Source organism: Calonectris borealis, chromosome Z (assembly GCF_964195595.1).
Source record: "Calonectris borealis chromosome Z, bCalBor7.hap1.2, whole genome shotgun sequence".
NCBI lineage: Eukaryota > Metazoa > Chordata > Aves > Procellariiformes > Procellariidae > Calonectris > Calonectris borealis.
The window spans coordinates 62726023-62742649 of NC_134352.1; the positions used below are offsets into that span (position 1 = coordinate 62726023).

Below are 16627 nucleotides of genomic sequence, written 5' to 3' on the forward strand. Positions count from 1 at the left end.
GCTGGCAGTAGTGTACCCGGCTTGGCTAAAAAGAAGAAAACTTTCTATGATGAACAGGCGCAACATTCACAGTCACATAAGACCCACCCCTGCAGGACTGACAGCAACAGCCTGTATCATCTCTCCAATTTCTTTAAAATATTTTTTGATCTTTAGAAAGTTCCTGGCCATTGTACCTCTGTCCGCCCATCTCTCCCCTAGGGCAGGCCCTGCTCTTGTACTGTTTACTAGACTCCACAGTAAGCAGGTAGTAGCAACAATTCTAGCTTTAACCGTAAAACTTGTAGATTTGGTCAAGAATCTGCAGGTGCTTGGCACTACGCTTGCTTGCACAGGGCAAAAAACCAACACCAACAGCTATGAGACTTCCCTGTGCCCGCCCGGAGTGGGCTGTTTCCTCCAGCAGCGGCCCAGGAGAGAAAACCAGGGACTGCAAGGGGGGCGGCGCAGTGGGGAGCCGCAGCCTCATCCCACGGGCGCTCCTGGTGCCGACAGTTACTTCACGTTGCTTCTGGTGTGGGTCCCCGGAGTGAAGTCAGAGTCTCTTTGCTCCAATGCGATATGCAACAGCTAGGCGGGAAAAGAGACAGACTTGTTATTTACTTTTACTAAACAACCAAATCCCTTTTTCTGCCATCACATGTGAATAAACCCAGCGGCAAGACAGAGTATGTGCATTTGAGCAGGGGTTTGATGGGAGCTTGCCGTGCCTACTCATCTGCCCTGTGTTACCATAGCGTGATTTATGGCACCAGTGCTTTGACAGTCTAACCCTGACATATAGACACAATCTTCTCGGGAGGTATGACCCTTCTGTCTCCACGGCAGAGTACGCACCACACAGAGTCTCGCCCTGCCCCAACAAGGCTCCCCGGTGTGTTACGCTGGGAGCTGCGGTTGCTCACCGAGTTGTGGAAGGCAAGCGAGCTCTCAACACTTTCCATGCGGGACTCCACATTCAGCTTCAGCTCCTGCCCCAAAGGCATTTCCTCGACATTTTCTTCCATAACATGCTGACTAGCTAAAATTTCAAAGATTCCTGCTGGACTAGAAAGTTTTTGCTCATTTCTGAAGACGCTGCTGACAAGCATCCCTGCTGGGTCTTCTCAAGTAAGAAATACCTCTCTTATTTGAAAAGGTCCTTCAACCCTCTATTAGCAGATCAGACTAACACATGGGTTCTTGCAGCTTTCAGATGCCTTCACATCACGTACACCGCCTGCCTTACCCCACAGCTTCTCCTCCTCCTGCCTTTGTAGCCACGTGCTGCCCAAGGGCGCACAGTGAGAGACATTTGATGTTTCTTCTCCAGTTGCCTATAAACACTCCCAGATTCTGGGTACCAGGACGTTGCCTCTCCTCACAACTCTCCATATGGCTAACCCATATTCCATTTCTGCGGCTGCTGACACGCTCTGCACAGAAACTCCTCCTGACCCCGTCAGCAGGCGCTGCGCTCCGACTGCAGAACACCAAAGCTGCACAGGCTGCCTGCGTCAGATGAGCCCTTCCGCAAGGACTGGTCTAAGGGAGAGAAGTGTCACTGAGCAAGCCACACTGCCCGAGGCGAGGACTCCCCGACTCGTCCTCGGGAGCAAGGCAGGGATGCTCCTGAAGTCAGCTCAGGATTCAAGGTGCAAACCTGACTGGTTAAATGCGCAACTTCCGATAATTGCGTTATCTAACAATCCAGCATGAATGCCAGTGTGTGTACCATCCAAGAGAGACCTGCTTCTTCCATTGTTTCCCTCTTAAAATTTGTGCGTTCAGGAAAGTGATAGACAAATAGTGAAGTTAAAAGGGAGCATGATGCAGTTCATGACTTGGGATAGGTGCAAAAAAAATTGCTGCAAGTATCAGGTAGTAACTGCGGGAGAACCACAAATACCAGTGACTTGAGGGGAAAACTGCATGTTGGGCTGATGCTTTCTGAAATGCCTCTTCATTTGGAGAGAAGAACACAGGATTTAAACACCACCAGTTTCTGAAACGCTACCCAGCATCATGGCGTGGGCTCATGTGCAAACTTCAGTCGGTTAAAACTCAAAGACAGCTGAAAAGGCGAAATGGTGAACGTGTTCCCATGCGATATATATTTGCACACAGAGTATTAAGTACAGACTTTCCTGCAACCCATCTCTTTCCCTCCACACAACTTGTTTTTGATGACCGTTATCTTCATCTGTGGTCATTTTTATTTTCTCTTTGATTTACTTTACAGCGTCATCTCTGCTTTCTTATTTGCCTGTAAAATGCCATTCATAGGACACCGTGTAAACAACAGTACTGAACAGCATACACTGTGTGTTTCAGGATACGCAAATCCTAAATACAGAGACTGATTATTCTGAAGGCAAATTTATATATGGCTATAATACACTAAAATGTCCAGATTTTATATTAAAACTTTTTGAAGTCCAAAGGTTTAGTCTTCTGGGATTACTTAGCAAGGATATAAATGGAAAGAGACAGTAGATCTATTTTTCTTTATAGAATTTGTTTACCCGGTCAAGCTTTGATCTGATGCAGTCCTTGGTTTCCAGTCAGGCCTTTTCTCTCTTATTTTTTCAAATACAGCTGGGGAGCTGGCACACAGAGAGAACAAGGGAATCGCCTGAGGTGAACGGTGCCCAACAGGATCGAACTCACCACCATCCTGGCTCCCGGGCTAGATGTCACTGAAGTCATGGTACAGCACAAAACTGCAAAATAGGATTTGTTATCAGTATTTACACAGAGGAGAAACTTGAGTAGATCTTAGCTAACAAGTCACATTTCAGGGACTGCTAAGCACTTATCTTTATTTCGGTTGGACAAACCAAAACTCAGAGCCAAGTTCTTCCTTCCCCAACAGTGCTTAAACAAGATACTATCAGTAAGATGCACGTCAATTTTTGAAAGAGGATTTTACTCTGAACAGGATCCTTGAAGAGGTCACTTTCTAAATCTGCTGACTTAAAAAAAAAATCCTAATGTTGACAGACATTCTTTTAAGAACTTTCTCTAATTCACTAGTCTTGTCTGTACCTGGAAAAAGAGCAGGTGAAATCCCTTCTTCACCACTCACTCATATCGTACCTCCTTGCCTGGCAAATACAATGGAAATTCTTCTCCCCCAGCAGCAGATGACAGCCTTCTTCAGCGAATCTCTCAGACATCCTCTTGCCCCTGTATCTAATTCACACCTGCATTTTGAAGGGCTTGCTTGTGCTAGAACTTACCCACATTGTTACTGTCTTCTTACTCTGCAGCCTTCTCCACTCCTCCTGATGCTCCCAACACTTTGCAGCTTGAACCATCACTTCTAGTGGCTATCCCCAGTTCATTCAAATCCATCTTTGGCAGATGTCTGGGAGATTGAGCTGGTCAGTGCTAATCAAATACTGTACTATAGATACAGTCAGTGGAAAGAAAAACTGTGGCTAACTCAAGCTATGAATTGGGCATGCATCCATACACACTCTAGTACCTTCCTGTCCTGTGTTTTACTCTTTCTAAGCTGCCATCTGAGCCACCATCCAAATCCAAGCTTGGCATCCCTGCTAACTCTTGCTAACTACATAAGAGAAAAATACAGGGTCTAAGGGAACATAGCAAACTGTGAGTTCAGTGCTGAAGAAGGGAGCCCATGTTTCCCTTTCAGACCATGAAAGCGTTCCCATTCCAGGTGAGGTGCAGTCTCTTCTTCAACAGCAGAAGTGAGGATGACAGGCCATGCCAGATATAATACCAGGAACCTTTCCCTCCCAACTTCTTCCTCAGCCCAAACCCCTTACACCACCCCTTTCCACTGCCCCTGAACACTATGGAGACTCAGCCTGGGCATGCAGGTTTCTACGCCTCCCCAGGCAGAGGTGACTGCTGCTGTCCACAGCCAGAAACGGCACAGCAGGCAGAGCAATTAGATCCAGAGCCAATCCTCAACTCTAGTAATTTCCTTTCCCTGAGCTGCTTGATCCTGCTCTCCCCTCAACTCATCACACCCCCTGCCAGTGCACCGATTTTGCAGACTATCTGCCTTCTGCTGGGTTGCAGCAAGTTGGAAAGGTTGGGGGTGACCTGCAGTTTCCCCTCACCTATTGGTTTCAGAGAGCAAAGCAATAAAAGTGATGTGTATCACTGCTGTACTTGGTTTTGTACAGAGGAAAAACACAGAGAAAACAATGCAATAAAAAAATGTGAACAAAAATAGCCTCTCCCGCCAGACCAACAGTTCCTGGCATGTGCAACCAGCTGTGCAGAGCTACTGGCAATGGAACAGTAAAGAAACAGGTATTTTAATTGATGCCACTCTTCTGCAAGAAGTGGAAAGATGAAAATTGGGGGAGCAATAATCCTGCTCTGTTGCTCCTCCTGGCAAAAGGATTTTTCTTCATCAAAGAGGCCACTGCATACTAAGGTGCTCTGCTCCATCTCCCCTGTCTGGTTCACTGCATCTATTTATCTTCTATTATGAGAAAAAAAGAATAAAGGGAGATTTGATGACGTTCAAGGGGTAGAGATTTCAAAACTGAAGAAAATGTTGCACTTACACATGCTCCAGGAAATTTGTTAAGGCTGAAAATTCAGCATTAATAAAAAAACCAATAAAGATTGGGTATTTTGACCCTAAAAAACATACTGACCTATTGTAAGTAATTATACATGTTTTGGAGGAAAGATTTAAATGTCACATTACAGCCTACTGCCATTGTTAGTGACCAGTCAGGATATGTCATCCATCATCACCTCGTGCCTACCTACCCAACAGCAGAGCAGTGGTTCCAGCCACTGCCTGAGACGACATACTCAGCTATGCAGAGCTCCTCCGTCTCTAGAATAAACTGCATTTCCTCATGCAAAATTCTTGGCCAGCATGTGCCTTAAGAGGTGCACTGAGCTGCCCCAGAGGAAAAAAAAAAAAAACAACTACCCACCTCTGAGTTGAGCAGAGATGTGCCTTAAGTTACAGGAGTGAACGCAGTTTAAAGAAAAATGATAACACAACAGTGTTTCATGCTGAATTTTTATTTCAATGTTATGCAACTGCATAAGTATAAATAATCGTGTTCAATATACAACAATTATGACATCCATAAGGAGTTTCTTAGAGAAAATAAGACTGCAAACACTTTATTGCACAGACCCTAACGATTTTTTCTTTTTTTTTTTTTTCCTTTTCTTTTTTTTTTTTTTTTTTCTCTTGTAAGCTGAGGAAGTCTACAGCAGGAAGTCTACAAAAGAACACACCAGATCTACAATCACATAAAGACTGACCAAGTAGCACACAGGTAGGAGGATCCCTAACAGCTCACCAATAAGGTAAACACCAACAAACAGGTATTACATAAACACAAGCTTAAGCACTGTTACATTTCCAAAATGCAAAGAACTTATTTGTCAGAAGTGATAATGATAATGAACTATACAAGATATACATAAAGGTATACTGTAAACAAATAGCTAGATGTGCTTTAAAGGAAACAAGAGGATAGCTGAAAAAAATGCAGAAGACTGTAAACTAGGAAATACCTCCCAGACAGAAATGTTATTTCGAAGTGCATTAGCATTCATTTGTAGTAACTGCCAAAGCACAGATGAACTGTAAATGTCAAGACCATTTTATCTTTAAAACCGCTCAAAAAATATTATCCACTGCTCACTAGCTCCTCTGTGAACACAAAGGCAGTATGAATGTTCCAGTGCCACATAAAAAAATCAGAAGGACTTGTTTGTGATATTATCTTTCCATGACAGGTTTGCTGTAATCCAACTCAACTAATCAGTAGAATAAAGTTTTCACCAGAGGGAAATGAATTCTGCACACTGTCAGCTGTCATACAAACCTCCAAGTCAAGATTACACTGTATTTTTATGAACAATTTTCTAGCTTTTGAGACAGAAAGACAACCCGTAAGCCCTGATGAAACAGGTAGGGGCCTAGCTCTACTGTGGGTACATATAACAGAAATAAGCAAAACCACCATTCTATTGATCCCCATTATTAAAAACCACGCATCTGCAAGGCTATTTTGTAGTGCTTCTGTACATGTTTCAAATTTTAGCTTTCATCCTTCAAAACAAACTAAATACCTCCACGCTAAAATGATCTAAGTCTACATGTTCCACAGTATACAAAATTTAAATAAGGCTTAGCAAAAGTAAAAAGACAGTCACATTCTAGCACCAAATAGCTCCAACAGGTTCCTTTGTTACAAAATGCTTCTTTTATAATTACAATTTTTTTTTTTTGCATACAAATAAAAAGATTATGTTATGAAATGTATGGAGCTACTCAATGCATTTAGAAATGAATATGAAACCCAGAATTACTTGCTAAAAACAGCAAGTTAAGTCTACAACATAAGGCCCCAGCTATGTATTAAAATGTATCGGATGTCCTGAACTTTTTTGAAGATATGATACTGAAACTGCTTTTTTCCTTTTTACCTTACTTGTCATAAAATAGAAAAAAAGCTACGGCTATATGAAGCTAATTATGCCATGATAATATGAATTCTCTAAACGTATTAAAAAACAGGGATGAACATACTAGTACTGCAAGTCATGTGCTTATACTTGTGCCTCACACTGTAAGGGCCTGAATTTAAAAAAGCTCAAGGAACTCAAGAGAGGATTGCAGCAAAAACTAAGCACACGGCATGTGCTTCAGAGTCTCAGCCTTGTCTGAGGTGAAGGTCACAGAACACACTCCCAATAGACAAGACGAGAACCACCGTTTCACCAGAGAACACGACTCTTGCTGCGGCGCCCCGATAACCAAGTGGTCCTCCCGTAGCTTTAACAACACCTACCCTAAGAGACAGGCTTTGGGCGGTAGGGAGATGCAGTTAGGTCTTGTGTTAGATCTGGTGAAGCAGTCAGCCAGGTACAGTACTATCAAAATTGGCTTATTAAAAATACATGTAAAAACTCACAATAAGTCACCATATTTATTCTGTACTAGTATTTTTTTTAACCTCTAGCTAGGATCTTTAGTAAGTAAAAATGTGGCCTGTTTTTGTTTTCCAGTCAGACCCACGCTTGTGCATTGTCCATGCCAGGTCTGAGTTTTAATAATTCTTTCATATTCGAGTATGGCAAATAAGTGGCAAAGCAACTATCTTAAAAAAGGGGAGAGTAAACAACGCAATCAGCAGCAAAGTATATATGCTACATTCAAACCCCAAACACATCGCTAGGTATTTACAGAGGAAATCTTTTCTTCAACAGCTCTCAGCTGTAAAGGTATTTTTGTACAAATACTATATGGTAACAGTTTTACCGGTTACAATTGGGAAGGCATTTTGAAAAAAGTCCTCTCTTTACATATCCCCTTGTTCTCTTTCTTCAGTGACATGAAAGCTTTGCTGCACAAAGACACGACACAGTGCTGGTTTAAATGCAGTCCAATATATTGACATTGTTTCAGCTAGTCTTGAATTCACACCTGCCAGGTCTTACAGTTAACAGGATTTTTTGTGAGGACTGCTCCGTGAAGCTTCCTTTCCTCGCCGCTGCCGAGCTGAGTCTTTGTCATTAGAAAGTGCGTTAGGGCGGTCAGGTGTGGTTGCTGACCTGGATAAATCTTTACCTACATTCTGTTTTCTTGAAGCAGACTGCTGAGCCTGAACGGCATCTTTTCCCTTTACATCCACAGTGTTAACAAAAAAAGACTTTTCTTGATTTCCAGGTTTCCCCCCAAGGTTTGAAGCAGGGTGGTGGGCTTCTGCTACAACAGCAGCACTGTGCAAGGCCATCAATGAAACACTTTTAGTTATTTCTGCCTTACCGCTCCCTGTGGAAGAGGTGCTTTTCTTATTTACTTCCTTGCAGGTTGCGGGAAGCTCAGGTGAGCCTGCTTTAACCTTTGCTGAAGATGCATCACTCTTCGCTGAAGACAAAACAGATGCTTCTTGTCTACATTCAGAGAAATTGGCTGAACAAGTCAGTGGCTTTCCTGGTGTTGCAGCCACACGACTAGAACTCTGCCCGTTGGCAGACAACAAATGTTTTATTGCAATCTGCTTGTTTGCGTCCTCTGGCTGTTTTTGATTAACTTGTGCTTTCCCTTTTGAATCTTGAGAGCTTTTGCTATTTGCGGTCGCTTTTTCTACTCCTTTCCCTCTGGCATCGCAGTTTGCGAGGCAAAGGGTAGGCTCTACTTTCCCACTGTCAAGTTGAACATAAAGTGCATCAGTGCATATTTTTCCTTCGGGTCTTTTGTCTGCAGAGATCATCTGGTTACTAGGACTTCTGTCTGCCTGTTTGCTCAGAAAGAGACAGTCCTTCACAGTGGAAAACTTTGGAGACACGGTTTGTTTTTCACTGAGGTGAAGTTGCTTTTGATCAGCAGATTCCCCCAAGCCTGCCGGTTCTTGCCTCTGCATCTGCCTAGAACTCTCCGGGCCTGCTGGTACCGAGCCGACAGCAGAGGATTTGGGTTTGGTGTCAGGAGTGATGCTGCTCATTTGGAGGGTGGCTACTGAGCCATGCTCCAAACTCACGCGCCTTTCGGCCTGCACATGTTCATTGCTCATTTTTCTCAAAGAGCCTGAAACAGAAGAAAGGGGATCTAGCACATTTTTACTGGCATGTTTCCCATCTTTCCGGGAGCTGGTAGACACCTGAATAATTGTTTCTTTTTCTTTGATGGTTGGAGTGCATGGTTTTTGTGACAATATCTGTTTATCCAAGTACTTAGACTTAGAGGAACTCGTATCGGAGACTGGCCTCTGTTTATTACTGCTGCTTTCCACATATGTGGCAGCAGGTTTCACATGTTCTTGAACACCTATGTGAACATCTGCAGCACAGCTTCTGCTTACAGTGTCTCTCACAGCAGGAGAGCCTGAAGCATTAAGTTGCTGCCAAGGAACTTGGCTGGACTGCTCTCTCTCAGTAGTTTGAAGCCTTATGTCAGTGAGTTGTTTCTGATCTTTCTTTCCTAAATCTTTAGCATTGTCCTTCTGCACAGAGGAAACCGGTGCAGACTTCTCATTTTTAGGATCACAATCTACTGAGGGTTGCATGAGCCGTTTGGATGGAAGAGCTTCGCTCTTTGACTCTGCAATAACTTTCTTAGATTCACTCAGAACTTTCTGCTTGGTTACTTCCCTTTCCACAAAACTACTAGCAACAGTGCTGTCATCTTTGCCTGGCTGTTTCAGTGATTCTCTGCCATCCTTAGGTTGCGCCCTGGGGCCAGCTGCCTGCATTTTTCCTTGCATCTGAGGTGGAATGGCAAAATCAGCACAATTTTTTTCATTGCTTTTGGAGTAGCTCGTTATCAGGACATCCGAGACAGATACCTTCAGAGATGACTCCCTGATCACCTCCACCTTTGCAGGGATAGGCTCACAACTTCTCTGGGCTACTGGCTGTTTGGCAGGCAACTCCTTTTGTATTTGCTTCTCTTTTCCTACAGCTTTTTCAGGAGTGCTTTGGACAGCAGAAAGTTTGGAGTATGCTTGAGTAGGTTTAACACTCTGACTTTGCATAACGCAAGACTTTGCCTCCATTGAACTGTCCTTCTGTTTTGAAAGGGAAGTGTCTTTCTTTTGAACAGCTTCGATAACAGAAATACTGCCTTTAGTAGCTGGACTAGAAACCTTTTGCTCTGTCACTACTTCTGCAGCCACAGGGATGACTGGTGGATTTGGAGAACTCTTGCTTGTTTGCAGAGCCTGAGGCTCTGATACATTGACTTTGCCAGATTTTGAATAGCTTGATAACTGCTCTTTCTGACAGGCCAGCTCTGCCTTACCACCACTCCCTTGTGGTGCTGGGGGTTTAGGAGATCCCCCATCACTGCTGGTGCTCTGTCCTTCTGGCAGCACACACAATGGCAGTTCAGTCTTCGAAGCCTGTGGCCCAGAAAGTAAGGCAATGTCTAGTGTGCCTTCTATTGGCTTCAAACAGGAAACAGACCTCCCATCAAGTTTATATTCTGATGGACTTTTTCTGACAGGAGCCTCAGTGGAAATAAGGACTGATTTTTCCACACTCACGTCCCCTCGGCCATTCAAGGTCTTGAGAGGAACAAAAGACACTGAGTTAATCTGAGCAGCATGTGCACTGCCGATAAATGCTCTACCATCGGCCACTGCAGTGGAGTCCTGCTGTATGTTTATGGGTCTGCCTGTATTAAGTTGAAGGCATTCATGAACGTTTGATGTCAATTTGGGTTTTAGCACTGGACAGACACTGTCATCTTTTTCTTCAATGGACATTTTCTTTCTAAGATAATCAATATTTGCAAGTTTACCATCTAATCTTTCAAATTTGACAAATTCTTTTGTTGGTGCATTTTTATCTGTGTTTTCTCCCTTTCCATTTAGCATCTTGTCAGAGGACTGAGGTAGCACATCTTGCAGTGTACATGGAGGGGAAATTCTTTTGAAGTCGTAAGAAATATGACTGAGTTCATTAGGCGGAGGCCCGTGACACAACATCTGTGCATCTAAAGCAACACCATCATTTGATCTCAAGTTTGCATTCTTTTGAAGGGTGTCTTTGAGTATGCCACCAACTGACTGGGTCTCCAAAGTAACAATTTTTGTTTCAAACTGATTTGTTTTTTCTAATACCTTCTGGAATGCTTTTTTGTCTCTTTCTTCCAATCTTAGGGTACTGGGATTTTCTGGTTCACTGCTAGGTTCATGTACAGCAGTATGTACAGTTTTTTCAGCAAAATCTTGCTTTTTCATAACTATCTTGACCTTCAGCTTCTCTCTGTCTAGCTCATCGATGGATTCTTGCCTACCTAATTTTCGGGAGATGGGTCGTTTCAAGCAGCCCTGCTCTGCAGGCCTGACTCGTGTGAGTGATGGCACATCACATACATTCTCCTCCAAGCTCTGAAGAGTTACTTCCCTTTGGGACAATTCTCTATTCACTTCTTCCTGGGTCACTTCCAGACTGTGTTTTCGTGAACATAAGTGTTTCTTATCATTGCCATAAGAGGGCGCAAGTTTCTCTTCAGATTGGACTCTCTTTAACAGTGGAGATCTTGGTGGCTCTGCACTCTTTGGCCTAACAATATGCCTTACAATAGTTGGAGGGGAGTGCATTTTGCTAGGAAAAGATTGAGCTATTTTTGTACTTCCAATCGAATGTCCTAGCAATGGTGATGGAGATCGCTGAGGGGATGTCGGCTGGGGTGTTGGAGAAGGTGTCCGTGCAAGAGGAGAGAGAGGAATGCTGCCAGCTGATTTGCGTCTTCCCGATCTGTATCTTTGCCCTCCAAGCTTTGGACCCAAGCCATGAAGAGTGCTGGGTCTTATGTGTCCTGAACCAGCTGGAGAATTGGGAGCACTTGAACTAGGGGAGCTACTCTGGGAAGAGTTAGTACCTACAAAAAGAACAAACAATCAAACCAAACAAACATAAGATTAGCAAGATTTTTTGAATCTTGTCTAAATGTTCAGTGAGACATGGAACTTTTCACCAGTCCAAAAGGCCTATGTGCCATCTGCTGCCACAATGTTCCAGAATTTGTGGAAGGTTTTGAGTGACTGGGCTGTAAACCTCTCATCACTCCAATTACGTTGCTATTTCTCCCTTTGCCCCTCTGTTCCTTCATCCCCTTTAAGTTATCGTTTCCTTCTATTTAAATAAAATAGCTAATGCTTTCTACCACTTCAAAGCAATGATCAAGGCTTTCCTTGCCTTTGCTTTTCCTTGAAAATAATTTACTTTTGCCAAGGGATTGTACAACAGTAGTCACTTTTAGTATGCACTAAAATCATGACAGAAGTAAAACAGGAAAAAGGGGCAGGCTTTTAGGAGCCAGAAAGATGCATATTTCAGCACCTAACCAATCTTTTCAATAAATCTGCATTCAGGAGTGCCCATGCTACTTCCATTATGTAGCAACTTTTTTGTCAGTTTTGTTCTTTTATCAATCAGCCTCTCCTAGGCAAGATTCCACCTTTTACTCCAAACTTGGATTGTTTATTACTCCACTTACAGCTATTGGACTTGGATTTAAACTCTGGGACAAACCTAGCAGACAGTTCCCTTTTAGGTACTTCTGTATCATGAAAACACCTTTGATTTTGCATCAGGAATCTTTCTCCCTTTTTCCAGACAGAAATCAGCTGTTCAATGATTATGCTTGTCAGAGCTGACTACTCTTGGCAGAGTAAAACAGATCTGGGGGGCTCACAAGAAGTAGTGAAGGACACTTCAAGTCCTTTTCCTTGCCCTCCTCCTTCACACTCACCAGATGGAAAATCAGGAGTAGAGCGGTAGCTTGGGGTAGGTGATCTAGGAGATAAGCTGTGGGTTGGAGACCCAGGCAAGCTCTCCCCTGATGAAAGTGATCGGTTCAGGCAGGAAAAACTTCTGCTGGTGTGAAGAAGAGGAGAGGGTTGCTTGGCCAGCTTTTTAAAGAGAGATCTTCTCCTAGGGTGAGAAGAGCACAGCATTAATCAAAAGTTAAGATGCATAGAAGATACTATTACCGGCAAATTAATTACCGGCAAAACTCGTGCAAGCTGACATTGCTTCCCTCTCCTGTTACCCTCAGAAAAAGCAAATGCTAAATCTATGTTTACATGAAAGCAAACCATACTGCACAGCATGAAGTTTAGAAAATATCATCATTTTCTAATAGGTGGGATAGATATTTGTACTAAAATTTACTCACTGTATTTCAGAAGAACATGAATATAAATCTTCCTTTTCTTAATTTAAAAGCCCACCAAAACTGAAGGAATATCTATAAAGTACTAGCAGTGTATTTACAAAACACACATAAACTTATCATCAAACTAAAAATGCTCATAAACTTAGCACTAGAAAGTTTAATTAAACAAGTACAAAAAGATATACTTAAACCAAATTAAGATGCAACCTCAGTTATTCACTTTCTTCCCCATACATGTGTGCCATGCAAAATTTTTAGGGGTTATTTTAACAGATCTAGTTTAGGCAAAACAGGGTTGGAAGAATGTGTTACAACCATAGGATCTCACAGAAGAAGGTAAAAAGATGTAGAAGACAAGAGAAAAACATTAACTCAAAATATTAACTTCGTATTTTAAATTAATTGTTCTGTATACAAACACACACGGAAACATATTCACGATGAAACAGAACGATTACTCACCTCTCTAAACTCTCTTTCTTTTTGGTTTTCTTACTGCGCCTGACCATTCGGCTCCTGTAGCTGTTTCGCCTGGCAGGTCCTGTCTTGATGGAAGTGTTTTCAAAAGGGGTTGTCGTTACCGAGACTTTGTTACCACTCTGCCAAAATGGAGAAGGAACCTTTAGGTGTGAGTAATAGAAGATGACTTTGCCTTAAATTGAAGCTACACCACAAATGCAACTGCAACGAGACAGAACTCCAGCATCAGAGTAAGAGCTGGCAGTGTAGGAAGCCCTATGCAGATGTTGCCAGGCTAATTTATGTCAGATAAACAATGATTAGAAAATTCTCAAATTCTGCCAAATTTCCTAAACTTCCTCTCTTCTAGCTTTGAGACAAGGAGAAATTCCAATAATTGTAGCTGGACAGGAGGAGACCAAGGACTGACCAAGTCTGCAATTTTCAAGGTGAAAGCTTCTACAGAAACATCCTGTTTTGCCACAAATAACAGTGGTCCATTCACTGGCCATTTGTGTCTCAGAATACTGACTGTTACAATGGTGAAATGGAGGAGAAAACTTGATCTTCATTATCAACCCCAAACAATCCTTTTATGTTGTTCAAAAGAGGTAACAAATATAATTAAGTTAAGCTTTTTAGGACTGTTTGCATGAACAGATGATTCAATAAATAAAACCAACTGGAAATATCTATATTAAATTTTTAACATCCATACCTGCTGCCCAGCACTGTACACCACTACAGTGAACTTCTTTTCAAAGGAATTGCAATAGCCCAAATTCATTTATGATACAGCACATTTGAATAAACAACAATCTCTTGTTTTGATTTTACTCTTGTAAGGAGTGTGCAGGGTTGTCATGTTTCTCTTTTTCTGTATCTGACACAGAAAACAACTGCAGACCCAACTATCTAAAACTACAGAATTTTCTCTTATATGTTTCTTGCAAAATTGGAAAACTTGGAAGTTCTTCCTGGTTTCAGAGAAGGAAAATAAAGACTTAAGGAAAAGCGTATTTTGCATCTTTCCTCAGCTCTTTATATTTCCCCATTACTTCATTGCTTTCCAATCTTCTTTTGTAAGTGACTACTCCCTTTGACAGCAAAGCTCTACATGTAACAGTATAAATTGTTAATAAAATAGGAAGTAAATATACAGCTGTCTAAAATAATTTTGACAAACATTAGTCTGTGCTGAAAAGTTTATATAAAAACTGCACTATAATGAGCTACAGTGAAAAGCTAAGACACTACTGTTCGTTAAAAAAAAAACTGGGTTTTTTGTTTGTTTGTTTTTAAGGAAAAACTGTAATTTTCTAATAGGATAGACCTCGGAAAACTCCACAAGAGAAAAATGTGATAGATTATTCATAAAAGTCCAACTGCAGGATCAGAACTTCATTAAGCAAAGAAGCTCTGTGGGATATGCCTGGCTATACATGAGACAAAAACCTTTTGGGCCTTAAGATTATGAGAGGCAAGTTCCTGTACAGTAGGCAAGAAAGTATTTCATATTCTTTATTTCCACTTTTGCTCATTGATTTCACTTTAACAGGAGAAAACGAGAAATAGCATCATCATCAAAAGCCTGAATCACCTGATGAAGATGGGGGAATTCAAGAAAGTGCTTGAAAATGTCAAATTTTTTGAGAGACAGAGACATCTCTGTGTCAGTGCCTCGAATGTACTTCAGCTATCTCAGCAGCAGTGCCAGTTTATTGCAAAGAAACTAAAATCATAGCAGGATATATGAAGTCGCTGACCTTCCTCCAGATCTAGTGCAATAGTAGCTTAGAGTTTGTACTTGAACAACCACAAAATCTGATAACTAATCTCTAAAGGAAACAAACGTAACACATCAATCCTTGGTGAAAACAGCAAGCGCTTCTGTATCCCAGTTGTCCAAGAATTACCTTTAACAACAACTCAATGACTTCCGTATGAACAAGACCATGCACTGGCTCTCCGTTGATATGAGTAATCAGATCTCCAGCTTTTAAACCCGCTTGGTAAGCTGCACCTCCTTCTTCCACATTCTGGAAATCAGAGACGAAGAGAATATACACAAAATGGACTCCTGTTTCACCTTCATACTTTCAAGAGGCGGCTTTGTTTAATGAACGCTTTCTATAAAACCAGTTGGCAATGAAGAGATCTTACAGATACTAAGTTATATAAGGGAAGAAGAAAAATCAGACCAGCCATTCCACCATCAACTACCTACTCAAACTTTATACTTACACAGGGCCTGCAATGGTTTCAAAGCTCACTGAAACACTGCTTGATGCCACTGGTATTAAGTAAGCTCTGTACAGCAGAGCAGTCTTCATGCATGATAAAGAAGGGGTGATTTACTCCCCATGGCAAAATTTCAGGATTGAATGAAGATTTTTAGCATCCGACATTGAGAAATACTGAAGTAATTAAGGCAGCGGTCACATGCAGTACCCTAATCATGATAAAAATTAACTCCACCATATAATTAAGGATTGTTTTCACTTGGTTCAAATTCACAAGGCTGCCCATTAGAAGGAACAGTGCAGCACAAAGGTGACAAAAGACCAAAACCAAACTGAATTGCAAATTATTTTGCAGGTGGCTTAAACAATTCATCGTATTTTAAAATGAGCTTTCAAAGAATTTTAAGTCATGCAGCCACTACTGAAACCTACAGTGTTACAGAGCCAAAAACCCCAACAAACCTCTTGTATTTTGGAAAAAAGCCAAGGTTTCACTTTTACTGCAAGGTACCATTTTCTTCCCTTCCTTCACTGATGTGATGTTACACCAGTGGCAAGAAATCTGATTTTTTTATTTATTCCATTATCAAATGTACCCCATTCTCCAGATTCAATGTTCTTGATGGATTAATTACCTCTGAGAGGTAAACAACATGAAAGAAAAATGAGTAATACACAGTAGTATTTAGTAGCATTCTAGCTACATCAGTAGCATTCCTTCTTCAAAACCTACAATACATATTTAAACCAAAGCACTGTACAAAACTTCAAAGTTTTTGATATATTTGTAATCAATTTTTCAAAATTATTTTAAGGTAGTTGAAATATTTTAGTTTGTACACACACAAAATATTTATGTATGTATAATAGATAAAAGATATAAAATGCAGAATTTGTTATCAACCTCAATTATAAAATAAATATCTATCTATCTATTTACATAAATATATATTTATTTTACAATTAAGGAGGTTGATAAGCAATGAAATGCAAGAGCTGCTTTTCCTTCAGCCTTCGTTCAAATCAGTAGTGAACAGAGGATGAAAAATACATGTTATTCAAGATAGTCTTTTTCCCGTGCCATAGAATCCTCAAAGGTTTTCACAATTCCAAATGATTTGCACATTTCTACACAAAAGAAAGTCAGTGCCTGAAATCAGCCTACTTGTGTCTAGTAAAATACCACTGACTTTCATGAATCCCTTAACTGACGCAGCTTAATAAACTCCATGTGTTTTTCAACAATTTCTTTTTACAATCTCCTTGTTTTGCAGATCCTGCCCCCAATCAAAGA

General features: G+C 41.4%; 1 protein-coding gene across 1 annotated transcript in view; it reads right to left on the reverse strand.

Moving 5' to 3' along the window:
* Positions 1–4991: 4991 nt before the first annotated feature.
* MAST4 (microtubule associated serine/threonine kinase family member 4) overlaps positions 4992–16627 on the reverse strand; it is a 109734-nt gene continuing 98098 nt past the window's right edge. Inside the window, exons 23-26 of the mRNA XM_075138026.1 lie at positions 15007–15129; positions 13094–13230; positions 12206–12387; positions 4992–11332 (exon numbers count right to left, since the gene is read on the reverse strand). Coding sequence (XP_074994127.1) covers positions 7446–11332; positions 12206–12387; positions 13094–13230; positions 15007–15129 — 4329 coding nt within the window. The 3' untranslated portion in view covers positions 4992–7445. The remainder of the gene's footprint in view (positions 11333–12205; positions 12388–13093; positions 13231–15006; positions 15130–16627) is intronic.